The following is a 16,193-nucleotide window of genomic DNA, read 5'->3' as shown; positions in this document are numbered from 1 at the left end:
CTCTTAAGCAATTACTTATTCACTCATGCCCCTCAATCCTCTAAACTCATGCAACGACCAAACTAGTGGCAGTTATGTTTCCGTTGAGATATTTAATGACAAATCCACCTGTATTTTGGCACACACGACATGAAATATTAAGAATTTGTTTGGGGAGTAATGCAACATTGAACTTGGTAACCTCTCTTTAGAAATCATAAGAGCAACCATACATATTATCATCAAGGATGCCATGCCCTAAGAAAAGTCATAAAGTACATCATCAATTCACTATCAAAAACACTCCTCCGTTGAGATGCTGACATAGGTCACCACATAGACTTGAGGAAGAGAAGATCGTGCTAGGGAGCATCCCGACAACCCAATTGTCACCTTGACAATATAACTCCACAGGCATAGATTCGAGAACTCCATATGACCAAAACCCTTCGGGTTACCGACGAGCACTCATCACCGAACAAGAACGAGATCTGCAAGAGATCTTTAGAGAATTCACACTTAAAAATCACTCCAGCAATCAAGGGTAATCAATAATTCAAAATTCATATACGATGTAATCTCCACTCATGTAAATATCTCTCACATTCTTGATATTCACTGCTGGCTAAAGAGAGAGCTTCAAGCACAGAGCAATCTCAATAGACTTCTTTTCTACCGAACTAACTTGAGCGTCAAAGCATCCTCTAAGGTACACTTAGGAAACCCCAAAGCTCTCGATTTCTACCTGTGTGATACAAAACAGTCACCCTCCTGATTCTTAGTCTAATCAACTAATACGTTTGCAAAACCGAGCAGCTGGCTATCGAGCAGTGAAGGAGTCGATCCAATTTAGCATGTCATCAGTCTATGAATCTACAAGCTTCTCTTGATTATCCCAAGAATCACGACTGACATTAGGAGATGCCACTTGTAAGCAGTGGTCAGTCATCTTCTCCAACCAAGCAAGTCTCATCTCAAAACTTAATACCCCCAAATGCATAATACGAACGTCTACCTGGGCAATCTGAGCACAAGCACGAAGCAATATGTAGTAATCCGCGTGGGCAGAATATGTTAGGCCGCCTGCATTCCTCTTCCGAACATAGTGAAGGTAATCGAGTACCTTAATGTTGCTCCTTGGTGGAATATAACAGAACCTATGCTCCTCCATGTCTAATTTCAGTTTTCTGATTGCTTTACTTTGAAAACTCTCGGCTGAAGCATCATCAACAGCGGGATTTGCATTTTGAGTGCCCTGAGAATTCTGTGGCGAGTGTTTGACGTCTGGGCTAAGCTGTGGACAATTGTCTCCTGGTGGCTCAGGATCCTGAAATCAACCCCAAAAAACAAAAAAGTTTTAGTTCGCAAAGTTCAATAACAATTCCACACGGCATGAAGCAAGATATGAGAACTATCTAAGAATCAAAATAGTTCACAGCTATGCAAATCAAGATCAAGAAAAGTAAGTTTTCCAATCATTGACTCAAACTCCTTGTCGAATCTCATTCGACGGAATATGGAGGTACCCATGGCAGAACGAGCCAATATGGTATTTAACAATCCAGTGATAGATGGAACTGCCATTAAACGACTAATTTATGTAAAGACGAAAAAATGGCAAAAATAGAATATCAAAACCATGTAAAACACAACCCATCTTTCGAACTTTGCCATTGACAAAACACATATGTTCCCGATCTTCCAAAATCGGAAAGACATTCATTTGCAACGTGCACCAAATACAGACATGATATACTTATTTCATGTGTTACAGCCTTACAGGTCCCACTGAAGAGTTAATAGTATTTTATGAATTAGCTAGTGGCAGAAATTTGCAAAGAAAAAGTACAATCACAACAAACTAGGCTTAGAATGGAATTTCCTTGAATACCAACGGCCATATGTAGCTTTCATATGTTTCTTCCATGACCGGAGATAATCGTTATTAGTTTGGTTTCTGACTCTTAAAAATCCAGGAAGGGATCAAAAAGGCATTCACATTTGCTGACTTACAAAGAAAGGTGGAATACATTAATGGTTATTAAAAAACTGTACTTAGCAGAAGCATAAAAGCATCAGATATAAGCCAATACAAATAGGAGGCTTCCACAAAACTAGGTTTCTCAAGCTTCGATGCGGCAAAAACAGCAGCTAAGAAATTAAAACAATAGCAGTATAGCTCAATCTGTTTAAATACCTTCATATTCTGGTAGAATGCCAAGAACCTTTTTGTTGTCTTCTCTTCTTCATGATCGTCAACTGACGGCTTATACTCAGGGAATGTCGTGACCCTGCAGAACTGGAGATACATTTGCAAGTCCTTGGAAGAATCTGCCAACACACCGTAGATTTGACAGTAAGGATGGAAAGATAACGTTATAGAATGCAGCGAAGCAATTAAGAAATGTCACTGTTAATCTCAACCAAAAAAAACTTACCATGGCCTTCAACATTCCCATTATATCTTGCTTCAAGTTTGCTCAGGAGCTCTGAAGCATCCAAATCTGGATTCTTTGCATAGGAGAGGTTTCTCACAGATTTTGCACGCAAACCATTAGTCTTGGAAGAAGAACCAGAAACTTTATTAGAATTGTCTCTTTCTTGGGCACCAGACAAACTTCTTTCCCATGCCCCAAAACCATGTATATTATACAGGTTTCGTATTGCCACAATCAGTATCGACATTACACATACACGAGTAGGGAGCCTCAACTCATTTTCTGATAACCATAATTCAGGGGGCTTTGACCATTCATATATGCGGCATGCATGAGGAAGAATCTTCTCCAACGAAAGAGATAATTGCCGGATATACCGTGAAGCAATCCCATGGAAGTTAACTGAAGGCAAAAGCAAGCCTATGGCTTGAGCAATTGACGCAGCAAAAGATTCCAACGTTTGTGCATGGATGGATTTAGAAGGCCTGAACATAAAACTTGAACTTATAGGACAGGCCCATGAAGACTGAGAAAATTCTTTTTCTTTTTCAATTTCCACATAAGCAGCAAAAAAGGGAAGTCTCCCCTCATTTGACCACTTCACTAAATCTGTAGGCAATATTGGTTCCCCAGCAACATGACAAGCCAGAAAAGAAACAGCTAAAGAACATGACAATTGTATCCTCTTTCTCAAATTTCTACACCAAACCATCACGGCTCGCTGTCCGTATAAATTATGAGGCTCTGCTCGGAACAGCTTACGAGGCTTTTTGGGTTCACCTACAATCAAGAATGAAACTTACTCCTTAGGTAAGACACAACCCAAAGCACATAATCTAGAAATAAAAACATGGAATGCCTTTGGCTTGATACATTTCCATGATCCACAATATGACAACCTAATATGGAATCAAATCTTAATTATCAGCCAAGTATCAGAATCACTAACAACCTTGGAAGGCTTCAAACGAAGAGAATCACGAGGGAAACCTTAAAATAATTCAAAAGTCAAAAGTAACATATCAACTAAAAGTGAAAAATTTTCAAAATAAAACCTGTATCTGTATATTTACAAGGGGCTTATGATAATAATGTAGGTAAAAAAGGTAAATAGCTTTCGTGCACAAGGCTCTCGCACAGACGTTACCTCCACATAATATGTGGAAAGACTATTTCTAGGAATTGAATCTATGACCTCTAGATTGCACCCCTGCAACTCTACCATTGGGCCACATGTTCGTCTGTACCTATGAATTTATGATAATAGCGTAATTGAAAGTAATTGAAGTTGATATATCATGAAACTATAAGGCCCCAAATATTAGGAAGGTCACTATCAGTGCTCACACTCACAGTCACAGCTTGTGATTTGTCAAAATGATGATTATGCCATAATAAAATATCAAAAACACAAACAGCTTCCATCATTTAGACAGCAAAACAGATGATTCATAGTAACAGCACTGTTACCTAAATTTAGAAAACAAAAGTGCTCAAAGATTGTTAGAGAATTTGACCATGTTGAAACAGTTATTCTGCAATTCTAAATGTAGAAAAACAAGAGTCTTTCCAGTAGTCACATTCAGGTAACAAATTACACTCTGAGACAGTGCAATATTTCCCCTTGTTTACCGTAGTCATATCCTCGACAAAGATCTCAAGGCATGTTCTTGATGTAGCAATGCGCTCACAGTCATTAATACGAGTGATCCTCAACTACAACCAACAACTGGTCCAGAAGTTATAGACTCCTTAGGAGGCTATCATCAACACCATTTTAAATTCTAGAACAGTAACAATAACCCTGAACTTTAAAGAACTAACATAGTACCAAAAGGTAATCGGGCTCTTTGCTGCATCTTCTATGAGTTCCCCTGACTATATATTAACGTAGAGAGAACATCCAAAGAAAAGAAGATAGGTTAATTGCTACCTGATGTTTGAAACTCGGAGTCCTGAATGACCTCATCAGCCCATTCATCATTGAAAACCTCTGTACTAGCCACGAACCGCAACCAAATGGTGCCAGCAACCCCATAAATCAATGGAGTCACATTGAACTTCTCTACCAAAGCCTCACATTGTAACTGAATCATCTTCTGCAACCCCATCACATACCTTCCCCTCACCTCATTATAGTAATCCTCATAGCCCAACTCCACTGAACCACCTAAAGACCCAAAATCCTCAGGGTCTGTTGGTCCTACCCCATCAAAATCCCATTCCTCCCGCTCTCTCTTTACCGGCATACTGTTTTGAGTTAAATTTGCAGCATCTTCTTGGGTTAATTGAGACCAATATGACTGCGATTGTGGGGGGCACTGTGAAGCCTGGGATGCAACGGATGAATGAAGAGTGCGGCGTCGACTACTCTGGTATAGGGCACCGCGGCCATCGTCAATTAAGTCTTCATCGTTAACACCCATATCACGGACGTCATCATCCTGAGACCCACACTGGAGGCAGTAGTAGAAGCCATCTAATCCGTCGGACATGCCCACATTGCCACACAATTTACAAGTTTTTTTAATTGTATCTTCTTCCATTGACGGACCCAAACAGACAAGAATTGAGAAATTTGATTGTTGAGGGTGCCAAACTGTACTTGAGAAGACAGAGCCACAGAGGAGCTGCTGAGCGGTTCTGCTGGAGAAAGAGAGTGCTGTGCGGTGCTGCAGGGGGAAGGAGCTTCGGACTGCTTGGCGACGGCGAAATCTGTTAAATACGTAAATACCCTTGCAAGATTATTTATTTGTTAGATTTTTGTAAAAGGCTCTCATTTGGGCCCTCAGTTTGCTTGATTTGCAACCCAAATTTTAAGCCCACTAGTACAGTGGATAAACAAAGCTTCCACAGACTTTTTTTTAAACGGATATGAACCTCAACTCAGCCCACTAATACAGTAGACATCATATGATCCTTCAAACATCCACTATGAACCTCAATTCAGCCGTCACATCTGCGCACATGGTAATTTTTCACTTGACGACATGGTAAGTTGAGTTAAAGCCGAGCGCGTGACCACAAGGGTATTTATTACTCTCAATGGAAATTGAACTCAACACCTTCCGAACCATTTAGTCTTAAAAAGATTCACCATTAGACTATCACTCACTTAATTGGTTTATCACTAAAGTGGTTTCACAAACAGCTCACGATCGAAGGAATTCCTTTGTCTACACCAATTCATGTATGGGGCAGCAACTTTAAAGTGGAAGGAAGCTTCATCTCACAATAACAAAAGAGAAGTCACTCTCATGGGAAGAACAAATTTAGCCGAAATGGTAGTGGAGGAATCAAAAGATGCAATTCAACTTGATAGGGTTTTTCTTTAGCTTTTGCTTGCACCTAGTCCATATCCTACATGTTTCTTTATCAACTTTGAGGCCTACTGGCCTAGTGTCCTTAGCTTGTATGAATTGTCCACAAAACACCCAAAGAATCAAACTTGTCATGTAATACTCAATTCGAGTGGATGGGGTCACAAGCATATGTAATGTCAAGTTTGGTGGTACTGAGCAAATTACCGAGTGATAAGGGGTTCTAAATCCCAAATCGCTCAAGGAAATAAGTGAAGTTCATAATATAATAGGCCAAAATTTCTTACTAATGGGCTAAAACTAGTATGAACTCTGTTAAGCCTTGGAGGACAAAGTCGATCGGCCAATATAGACTGGTCCAAAACGAATAAAGTGTTATGCAATAGGGCGGGCTATTACATGCGAGCTTCCCTTCGGTAGCTTATATATAGGTTGGAGCTATTGCCATTTTTATGCAGTAGCTCATCATCATCTATTGCCTTAAATCATTACATAACCAAATCACAACCAATTCATCATGTCAAAACAACATTTGAGCTTTCTCAAATTCCATGGCCTATCAAGGAAATCTTCACTAAAACCGACCAAACCCATCACCAACATGGAACCACAAATCTCTAATGCAGTGCCAAGCCCAAATTACCAGCCTAACATGGAGGAGATGAAATGGGTGTTCAACAAATACGACACCAACAAAGACGGCAAGATTTCGCGCGGCGAGTACAAGTCTGCGATGAGATTCATGTCCAAGGAAATGAATCAAGCAGAGATGGCTAAGGCATTTGGGGCAGTTGACACTGATGGAGATGGGTTCATAGACTTCAAAGAGTTCATGGAAATGATGCATTATAACATGGGAGAGGCTGAGGGTGTGAAGTCGAATGAAATCCAAAGTGCTTTTCAAGTTTTTGATTTGGATGGCAATGGAAGGATTGGTGCAGAAGAATTGATGGAGGTTTTGAGGAAGATGGGGGAGAAGAGCAGCTTGGAGGCTTGTCAAAAAATGATTAAAGGAGTGGACAGAGATGGTGATGGTCTGATTGACATGGATGAATTTTCTAACATGATGACAAGAACCATGAAGCTGTCTTAGAGCTTTGGTTGTTACTTTAATTTTACTAAGTTTATGTGTATTTTCTCAAGCAAAACAATTTAAAAATAAAGTGAACTGATAATATAGATTTTATTCTGGTTTGATTTGATCACCAGAGCTTGCTTAAAAACAATATTGCATATAGAGACGTAAAGTGGGCCGAAAACCCCGACCCAGCCCACTAAGAGTGTTGGGCCGGGCCTTGATTGCCTACTATGTTAAATAAATATTATTCATGTTGTTTGCAATTTTTGCTGTTTGTTACTTGGGCTTGAAGGACCCAACTAAATAAGATGATATTTCTTTTTCTATGCCATTGCCAGCAAAGGCAACTGTTGCCACCTCCACTAATCTGGCTACATGACACCCATTTTTATCACATCCATTATGAATCCATCAATTTATTTCAACATTCATTCACTGTCCTCCTCCCATCAATGATGGTTGTTTGACACTTTGAAGTTTGACCCCACTCTTTTTTTTTTTGAAATTGGGTGAGAGATTCGAACCCTGATTATCAATGTAACATACATCATCTTTATCATTTCAATTAGTGGCTCGGGTGTTTTTTGACCTACTCTTACATATATGATATATGCACTTCCTTTTAGAAAAAAAATTTTTGTATACAAGAACAGACTCATAACTGGTTTATTTATTTTCTTACATGGATAGAAGAGAAAGACAGGTTCTTGGTAAGTAAATTCATCAACATATCCAGGGAAACCCAGTAAAAATCATATCATGTGTACCATACATGTATATGACTAGTAATACGATCCTTCAACCTCTGCGTAGATGGGGAGTGATGCTGTAAGAATGAGTACATCAGTAATGTTTGTTATGATTAAAAATTCTACATCCTCTCGCATAACCGAGTCGAGTGTAGTTTATAAGCAAAGCCATATCATTTCACAGAGAATCAAAATCTAAAGAGGATAATATTTCTTGTGGGCCTAGTGCGTTTGTTGCGCCACTCTAACCCATGAAGATGCATTTCTAACCTAAGAACTAATGACGTCAACTCATGAATAACAACTCTGTACGTGTTTGTGGCCTCATAACGAATAATATCTTCAATATATTTGGATTAAGGATTTCAACAATGTTATTAAGCTTTCTACATCTAGCATGCTTGCAGAAGTTAAAATGTGTTGTTTACCAGGTAAGTGTTCCATAAGTCCAGTAGTTATAGCATGTTTTTAGTATGCTTCCAATTTTCCGATGCTAAAGTCAGAGATGTGAATCAAATTACACAGGCCAACTTCATTGCTCCAGCATACTTCCCGTTATTGGGGTCTACATTTCTTAGAGACTCTTTTCTAGTTTGAAACTTAAGACACTCGCAATTATACGTCCAAAAAAACTTCCCAATCTCCTCAAGTAAAACCCGACCATCAACGATCACTGATCTAACTAGAAAATCACAAACTACTCGAATGGAAATTACCTAGAGCTAGCCGTTTGAGCTATTATTCTTGGCGATCGACACAACCAATAGGTCTACCACCTAGAGGGCTATAAAACACACCCATTTGCCAAACCAAAACAATCATCAGAAATTGAATACTCAATTGTGACCCATTTCAACTCATATGTTACCGTCGATTAAGTTGTGACTCGTCTTTATCAGTTTTAACCAAGGGTTGAGAATGAGAGACAGGTAAATATAAAATGATGACTAAAGACATTTATATGTTATCAACAATTCTCCTAGGCGATGAAAAATACAAATTACTCTTTTTATTGTTTATTTGAAACATGTGACTCACAAAGCAATGAGCCCCATTTATCAATTATGATTCCAACTATTTACACCATTAAAAAATTGTCCGCATTTTACAAGGGAATTGCTGATTATGTTATGATCCCAAAATTTACCATAAACGTGCACCTATATAACCAACAATTCCCCTTTAATTTTAACCTTTATATCGCCGCCTTTCGTGCTAGGAGGGAATTCTCTGGTCTCCAGCGGAAGACGAACCTTGAAATCGAATTCTCAAAAAATTGCTCTCGCCCTTTCGTCGTTCGTAAAGGTTTTTTTTGGAGAAACAAACCAGCAGAATGGATTCCACGCCTGTGAACTGGGAGTGTCTTGACGCTCTAGTCATTGATTTTGCAAAATCAGAGCGCCTAATCGCCGACTCTTTTTCTCCATCTCCGGTGTCTTCTCCTTCTTCTTTATCATCGTCGTCTTCTTATCATTCGAGATTAATTATACGTCAGGTAAGACGGGCGTTAGAGTCCGGCGATATTGACACGACTATGGATCTCCTACGGGCCAACACTCCTTTCATCCTCGAGGATCATAGACTTCTCTTTCGGTTGCAGAAGCAGGTCAGGCATGTTTTTGCCTTATTGTTCCTGAAAAAAATGTCGGAGAAAAGTTGCATACAGCGATATTTTTCCTACTGATTTTTGTCAATTGATATTGATTTTGTGTTATTTTATTTTATCTTGAAGAAATTTATTGAACTGCTGAGGAGAGGGACTGCAGAAGATCGCGATTCTGCAATTGAGTGCTCGAGGACTTCTCTTGCTCCTTGTGCCCTTGATGCCTATGCGGTATTTATCACATTCATGTCTTCCTCTTGGTTAACTGTTACAGGCTTTCTAGGATTTTCACTTGCACATGTGTTCTTTTATACAAGGCATTAGTGTCTGTAACATTCACGTATTTCTAAATCAATAATCATTGTTGAAGTATTTAGATGGCTTGTAATTCTGAAAGAGGATGCCTCTCTTTACCAGTCGATGCTCCTCTTATTTCATTTCGAGTGTTTGACAGATATGTGTTTGTGTTTAAGGAAGCATATGAGGAGTTCAAGCATGTCCTTCTGGCATTCATATATGATAAAGATGATAAGACTTCTCCTGTGGCAAATGAGGTGAGTTTTTTTTTTTGTCTATTTAGTTATTCATTATAGTTCTTGAAGTTCAAAGGGAAGAAAGAAGTCGTCTATTACATATTACTTCAACACGGCATTGTTCTCCTAGCACAATGAATTGAATTGAAATAATATTTTTCCTCAAATGCGACATGAAAATTGGCAGCATTTGCCCTTTTATTATGGAAAGTTTCTTATAGACCGTTGTCACATTCTTATATACCTCTTGGGATTATGTGAATTCTTAAAATGTATATGGTTATCTTTCAGCGACTTCTTAAGTTCTTTTTGAATGAATTTGAGGAGATAACATATCTTGGAGATGTGGGGAAACACAAACACACATCCATCCACCCAATTGTATGCATCTAAGCTATAAATTTCAGCTCAAGCTTGTCCCGAGCTATCCCTCCCTTTTCCTGGAGTAAAACCCAACGGTGTTTTACCATGACAGTTTATTTGACATGACATTTCGTGATGGACTTAAATTTGAGTTTGATATTGCATGAACATGTTTGTTTCAGTGGTCTGAAAGGAGGAGATTTGACATTGCGGGATTGATATCATATGTATTAAGAGCTCATTTACATGCATATGATCCTGTATTTTCTCTGACATTAAGATATTTGATAAGGTCAGCCGTCAACTTTAGTTGATTGAAGTTTTGTAACATTTGCTTGGTGCGCGTATGAATGTTAATTCTTAATACTCATCCATTGTTCTCCCTATATCTTGCAGCATTCATAAAGAGTATTGCCTTCGTAAAGGAGTTTCATCTCCTATTGCAGATCTTACTGAAAGGTTGCTCCTCAAGGAAAGTGATCCTCCTACTACACTCCAGGAGAGTTTGTACGAAGCACCTCCATTTGACGAGGTAAGTTATTAATGTACTCAAGTTTTCCTTATATGTTACCAGAGGTAAACAAGGAAATCATCTTAAGTTGGCATCTTGTGGCCTGACACATGGATGGATGTGATATTATGACCTCAAGTCCTTGTGTAAGGCCATTTGGTAGAAAGGTGCTCAGCTGCCTGCTATTTGAATCAGTAGTTCCTAGCATCCCTCTTTTACTTTTGAAATAGCCTGTTTGATTTTGAATGTCAGGTGGACATTCAAGCTCTTGCACATGCTGTAGAGCTCACACGACAAGGAGCAATTGATAGCTTGAGATTTGCCAAGGGTGATTTGTTTATGGCGTTCCAGGTATGTGTGTATGGTTATTTGTCATTTTCTGGTTACAATAAGTCTGATTCTTTTTGCTTATTCTTTACTATTTTTCATTCTTATGTGGCTTTTTATCTAATCATACTTGGAAGAAATTGGAGCAGCCAGTTTCATACTTTTGCTGCATTTAAAGTCTTGGAATCTAGCTAATTTAGCGTACACACAGACACTTTGTTTGGTTGTAAGCAAACTTTGATGTAACTTGATCCTCAAAATTCAGCATATTAAAATTTTTAATTTTCTGGAACCTTGGCCAGCGTACTCGAGGTCTTGTTAGGGGCATAATCAATTACCTTGTATTGGATTCTCCTCGTTTTAATGTAATGAAAATAAAGGATTATGAGACCAATTTTCTGCAATGGTATTGATGCTTATTTAATAGAGAAAATATCACTTTCTTTGCTGGAAATTCTTAGAGGCGTTTTCATGTTGAGTCTCTTTAGTTTTCAAGTAACAAATCTTTGCTGGCGTTGTTATATATATTCTGCTTGAGAAGCCATTTTTTTTCAAAAGTTTGCCATTTGTTGTTGTAAACAAGATGCACTCCATGGTTGGAAGGTTCCATCATTTATGTTTCGTTCGTCTGGGTAGATTGTTGGGAATGATTACAAGTGTCATGGTTTTTTTTTTGTTGTATTTGAATTGCTGCTTTGAAGTGTGCTAATCTGTCTGCATCCTTTTATTTGCAGAATGAATTGTCTAGAATGAAATTGGATGTTTCTCTGCTTGATGAACTTGTTTGTGAGTACTGTGTGTATAGGGGAATTGTGGACTCGGGTTTTGCATTGCCATCAGGTAATCTCAGCCTCTCTCTCTCTCTCTCTTCCCCCCCCCCCCCCCAACACACACACACGTACTCGCGAATGTGAATGAGAATTCCCATTTTTATTCATGAACTTTTTATGATTCCACCGAAATCAGGATTGCAAACACTCTGCGCGCCTTTAAATGGGAATCAACCAGAGTCTAAGAGCTGCTTATCAAGAAATTGTTCTCTTGAAGTGAGTATTGGTTCCAGTAAGCATTCGGATGTAGAAACTTTCATAAGTGATTCGCATATGGATAGTCCTGAAAGTAATGAAGACATGACTAGCTTGCGAGGAAGTGATGTTGAGCTGAGATATGCCACTGAACCTACATGCAATCATGAAGATTGTAGCACCAGTGGATCAAATCAGCCTGAAGTTTCAAGTGTTTTGTCCAGACACAGAAAATATGGAAGTGTGGAAAGGGGCAAACGCAAGAGATGGAGGGGAAGACATGATGATGAAGGCACTACTACTCAGGTTACCGGCACAGATTTGCAACATGAACAAAGGGTATGTTGTTTGTTATTATTCTTCCTTATATAGTCTTGTTTAACTGACACTTTACTTGCTACAGGAGTTCAACAAGCATTCTGTATTAGAAGTTAACAACTGGGAGAATAAATATGAGTGTGTATTGGAGATGAAGGAACTAGTTGGCAGAGGAATGGCTGCAGAAGTCGTGGAAGAAGTTAATGCTTTGGATCCAAACATTTTTGTGCAAAACCTTCATTTGCTGTTTCAACTTAAGCAGGTAATGGATACCAAACTGTCAATGAATTCATTAAGAATGCAACGAGGGAAGTTGTGTTAAATACAGAGTTAGTGACAAATTACTGGTTTCAGGTTGAATTTCTTAAGCTGGTTGGTTGTGGTGATCATTCTAGTGCACTGAGGGTTGCATGTTCCTATTTAGGTCCCTTGGCAGCTGGTAATCCAGCTTTTCTGAAGCCCTTGAAAGAGACTCTGTTGGCATTCATCCAACCGAATGAACAAGCACTGGGAAAAGGCTTGCCTTTAAACTCTCTTGCAACATCTCTACAGGTGTGACATGACTCACTGACATTCCCCCAGTGGAATTCAAAGATGAACAAGTGTATCTATATGTCGTTCTGGATTGAAGACCGTTTTATGATTCATTGAGTCATTTACTCTATGATTCTGTTACCTAATAGGTGTCAACTGCACTTATGATGTGATTTGTTTCCTTTTTTTTTTTTTATCTTTTATAGGTTGTAGTTGGTAGGAGGCTCGGTATTGAAGAACCACAGCTCATGAAGATAATGAGAGCTATTCTTTACACACACAATGAGTGGTTTAAACTTCAAATGTGTAAGGATAAATTTGAAAGTCTCATGAAGATAGACTCCTTGAAGGAAGTTGATCCTCCTTTACTTGCTGTTTCTGGTGTGTCGAATTCAAATGCCGATGGTAGCAGTCATGGTTCCTCTCTAGTTACGATATCTCCAAGTGTGAGGATGTCAGAAGATGGCTGCAGTCCAACTCAAGTATCATCTAGAGATGTCATCTGTGATGAAAATGCCATACTTAAAGTAATGGTAAGTTGACCATTTGTCTTGACTTCTGTGCATCGTCAAATATACTTGCTTGTGCATGTCCCATAGGAGTATTTAAGATGGTTGGTTAAAGCAAATTTGCCATGCACTTCCCTTTTTCATCCATGGAGAGAGGCTTTTGCCCCATTTGCTGTTTCCTTTTCTCTACATGGATCTGTCCCTTTTATCCTCAGCGAGAGAACACATCATTCTATCCAGTGCCCCTTGAATCACTTTTCAAATCTCAACGATTCTTGACTTGCTGTTTAATCGCTGGTTTTACTGGAACTCTATTTTCTGAGGAATATTTTGAGGAATGATAATCATTAGGATGTAGAGGCTCTTGTTTCTGACCTCTGATCTTGTTTTCATTTCAATGGTGTATTTGAAATGCTTGTATACTTTACTGTGCGCTGCCTACCGTATATATACAATCACAGGTGTTATATTTGGTATGAGCAATTTTATGTTCGAATTGGTGCAGGAGTTTCTTGCGTTGCCAAGGGCCGATGCCATCCATCTTCTTGCCCAATATAATGGAAATGCGGAGACCGTCATCCAGCAAATCTTTGCATAATTAAGGGGGGGAAATGTAGCGTGACCAAGTATAATTTTTTTTATTTGATTTATTTTAATCATTATTTCATTCAATTTGTGCCATACAAACAAAATTTCTTTGTACATATAAAAACTTGAAATGGGGATGCCAAGGTAGCATCTCCTTGTAACAGTGCTTGATTCGATTACTGTGTCTGTGGTCTGTACTGTACAGTAAGATGAAGTGCTGCCACTGAGAGAAGAAATGGATGGATATCAATGCGAAAGATGGGACATGGTTTTTGTCACCAGGAAAACGATATGGCACAACTGTTTCGAAGTTTTGGTGGTTTCCCAATCTATCAGCTTCTAGCTTTTATTATTCCCAATTCGTTAAGTAATGGAAGTTAGAGCCTTCCTCTTGTTCTATACTTTTATTCACTCCTATTAAAGTCAGTTCTCAATTGTTCTATGGATACAAGAAGTAACAAGGGTCGACCATCCGGGACCTCTGTAACCTAGGGAGACCATCGATTTTTTTTTTATTCTTTTAATTTGTTTTGTCTTTCCATTGTTGCAAAAGAATATTTGTCCAATCATCATGTTAAGACTTAATTCTCACATTGATCAGGCATAAAATGTTGGAATATATCTAACTCCTCACACATCAACAAGATGTTTTTTGACCTTAAATACCGTTAAGTGAGATAGTTAGAAGAATAAAATTGTGTGGAACTTGATGTATCTACGGGAATCGATAAACTCAAAACGAATAATATTGTTGATGTGATTGGATTGAGATTTCTAACATGTATTGGAGCAAAGTCTCAGTCTAATTGGACAAGCCTCTACCCATCTACTTGTTAGATTTGACATAACTCAGCCCAAAAATCTGGTGGAATGTCGATACTTGAATGTAAAAATCTCACATCACTTGGGTAAACCCAAGCAATATGGTTTATAAGGAAAGCCTCACTCTCCATCAACAAGGTCTCAAAAGGGATAAAGTCGTGAGGGTATTTTGATATATCCATAGTGACCCAGAATCCTGAAGCGGATAATATTGTTGTGGGAGAGGTCAAATCTCCAACAAAGCCTTGTATGGGTTCAAGTACTATTAAGTGAGACGATCCAAAAGAATAAAGTCATGCGGGCCCAATGAATCCATAGTGAATCGATAAACTCAAAGTGGACAATGTTATCGGTGTGTTTGGGTTGATAATTAAAGTCTCGGTCTAGTTGGATGTAGCCCCTACTCTACTTGTTGGGCCAAGCATAACCTTGTCCACAAGTGCAGGGGAGTTTCAAGACTTAAATCCCACAACGGTATGACATAATTCAGTTGAGTGGTTTATAAGCAAAACCCAACTCTTCACACATCAAGATGTCTTTTTATAGGCTCAAGTATCGTTAATATGAGAGGACCAACAAGGAAGAAAGTAGTGTGGACCCGATGTATCACCGGAACCAGAAAACCCAAAACAGAAAATATTGATAGCTAGTGTGTTTGAGTTGGAATTTTTCAACAGATAATGAATGTTATGACCCTAAACCCTCCTAATTTAATACTAATATTGTCATCATGTTGCGGTTAGTGGCCGGGGTTTGTGGTGGGCATGGAAGTGCATATATATAGGATTTGTAGCTACACTGCCTACAATCTCGAGCTCCTCCCTTAAACATTAGGAGTAGGACTACTGTCAAACATGAAATTAAAGGCCACGGACGCGGTTGCTACCAGATATGGCTTGTTTGGGAATGCTGTGAGGTGCTGTGAGGTGTGGTGTGGTGCTGTGAGTTATAAAACTGTGGTGCTGTGAGGTGAGTTGGAACGCAAAAAGCTGTTTGGCGCATCACTTTTAAAACTGTGGTGCGGTGCGGTGCGGTGTGGTGCTCTGAGGTGCGTTTGGCGTATCTAAATTACAGTTATATTAGATGATTAATAATATTAATATAAAATCACTTAATGTTTATATTGTACATTAATCTAAAATAAAATAATTGACCTAATTTGATTACGTAGGACAATTCAACATACATTGTAAGCGTTTGGGAGTGCTGTGAGGTGTGGTGAGGTGCTGTGAGGTAAAAAGCTGTGGTGCTGTGAGGTGAGTTGGAACGCAAAAGCTGTTTGGCGTGTCACAAAAAACTGTGGTGCTGTGAGGTGTGTTGCAACTGAACGCAGTGCAAACGCACTGCCAAACACCCACATTATAAATATCTATGCGCGCATATCTGTAAAAGCTCCAGTGGTATGGGGAACAAAGAGAATATGATTTTGGATGGTTTGTACGATGTTGCTATTCGGTTTGCATGAGAGGTTGGGCTTAAACTCTCACTGTAAGCCG

The 16,193-nt window shown here is 38.9% G+C and overlaps 3 protein-coding genes across 4 annotated transcripts; 2 read left to right on the top strand and 1 right to left on the bottom strand.

Moving 5' to 3' along the window:
- Positions 1–160: 160 nt before the first annotated feature.
- On the bottom strand, positions 161–5,131 carry LOC120013866 (TATA box-binding protein-associated factor RNA polymerase I subunit B). Its single transcript, XM_038865828.1, has 4 exons — positions 4,351–5,131; positions 2,418–3,197; positions 2,177–2,310; positions 161–1,306 (listed from the first exon to the last, which is right to left on the bottom strand). The coding sequence occupies exons 1-4, from the start codon at positions 4,961–4,963 to the stop codon at positions 845–847; spliced, it is 1,989 nt and encodes a 662-aa protein (XP_038721756.1). The 5' UTR covers positions 4,964–5,131; the 3' UTR covers positions 161–844.
- A 1,052-nt stretch (positions 5,132–6,183) lies between these two features.
- On the top strand, positions 6,184–7,141 carry LOC120013642 (calmodulin-like protein 30). Its single transcript, XM_038865523.1, has one exon. It carries the CDS (start codon positions 6,255–6,257, stop codon positions 6,828–6,830), a length of 576 nt encoding a protein of 191 aa, XP_038721451.1. The 5' UTR covers positions 6,184–6,254; the 3' UTR covers positions 6,831–7,141.
- A 1,610-nt stretch (positions 7,142–8,751) lies between these two features.
- LOC120011788 lies at positions 8,752–14,317 on the top strand. 2 transcript variants are annotated; one of them, XM_038862912.1, is made up of 13 exons: positions 8,752–9,170; positions 9,297–9,398; positions 9,641–9,721; positions 10,246–10,355; positions 10,460–10,595; positions 10,827–10,925; positions 11,636–11,741; positions 11,868–12,265; positions 12,330–12,506; positions 12,599–12,796; positions 12,985–13,311; positions 13,793–13,913; positions 14,081–14,317. In XM_038862912.1, the coding sequence occupies exons 1-12, from the start codon at positions 8,898–8,900 to the stop codon at positions 13,883–13,885; spliced, it is 2,100 nt and encodes a 699-aa protein (XP_038718840.1). In that variant the 5' UTR covers positions 8,752–8,897; the 3' UTR covers positions 13,886–13,913; positions 14,081–14,317. The 2 variants fall into 2 exon arrangements, with proteins under 2 accessions (XP_038718840.1, XP_038718839.1); XM_038862911.1 differs by having other exon boundaries at positions 8,753–9,170; positions 13,793–14,317.
- The last annotated feature ends 1,876 nt before the right edge of the window (positions 14,318–16,193 follow it).

Source organism: Tripterygium wilfordii, chromosome 13 (assembly GCF_013401445.1).
Source record: "Tripterygium wilfordii isolate XIE 37 chromosome 13, ASM1340144v1, whole genome shotgun sequence".
NCBI classification, from domain to species: Eukaryota; Viridiplantae; Streptophyta; class Magnoliopsida; order Celastrales; family Celastraceae; genus Tripterygium; species Tripterygium wilfordii.
Note: the sequence above shows the minus strand (reverse complement) of the source record. Positions and strands in the feature narration are given on the sequence as shown.

Excerpts from the sequence above, each read along its gene's own strand:
- LOC120013866 (XM_038865828.1), bottom strand. The coding sequence starts at position 4,963 with ATGGAAGAAGATACAATTAAAAAAACTTGTAAATTGTGTGGCAATGTG. Across the intron at positions 2,311-2,417 it reads TGGGAATGTTGAAGGCCATG|ATTCTTCCAAGGACTTGCAA; the intron begins GTAAGTTTTTTT and ends GTGTGTTGGCAG. Across the intron at positions 1,307-2,176 it reads CATTCTACCAGAATATGAAG|GATCCTGAGCCACCAGGAGA; the intron begins GTATTTAAACAG and ends GGTTGATTTCAG.
- LOC120013642 (XM_038865523.1), top strand. The coding sequence starts at position 6,255 with ATGTCAAAACAACATTTGAGCTTTCTCAAATTCCATGGCCTATCAAGG.
- LOC120011788 (XM_038862912.1), top strand. The coding sequence starts at position 8,898 with ATGGATTCCACGCCTGTGAACTGGGAGTGTCTTGACGCTCTAGTCATT. Across the intron at positions 9,399-9,640 it reads GTGCCCTTGATGCCTATGCG|GAAGCATATGAGGAGTTCAA; the intron begins GTATTTATCACA and ends TTTGTGTTTAAG. Across the intron at positions 13,312-13,792 it reads ATGCCATACTTAAAGTAATG|GAGTTTCTTGCGTTGCCAAG; the intron begins GTAAGTTGACCA and ends GAATTGGTGCAG.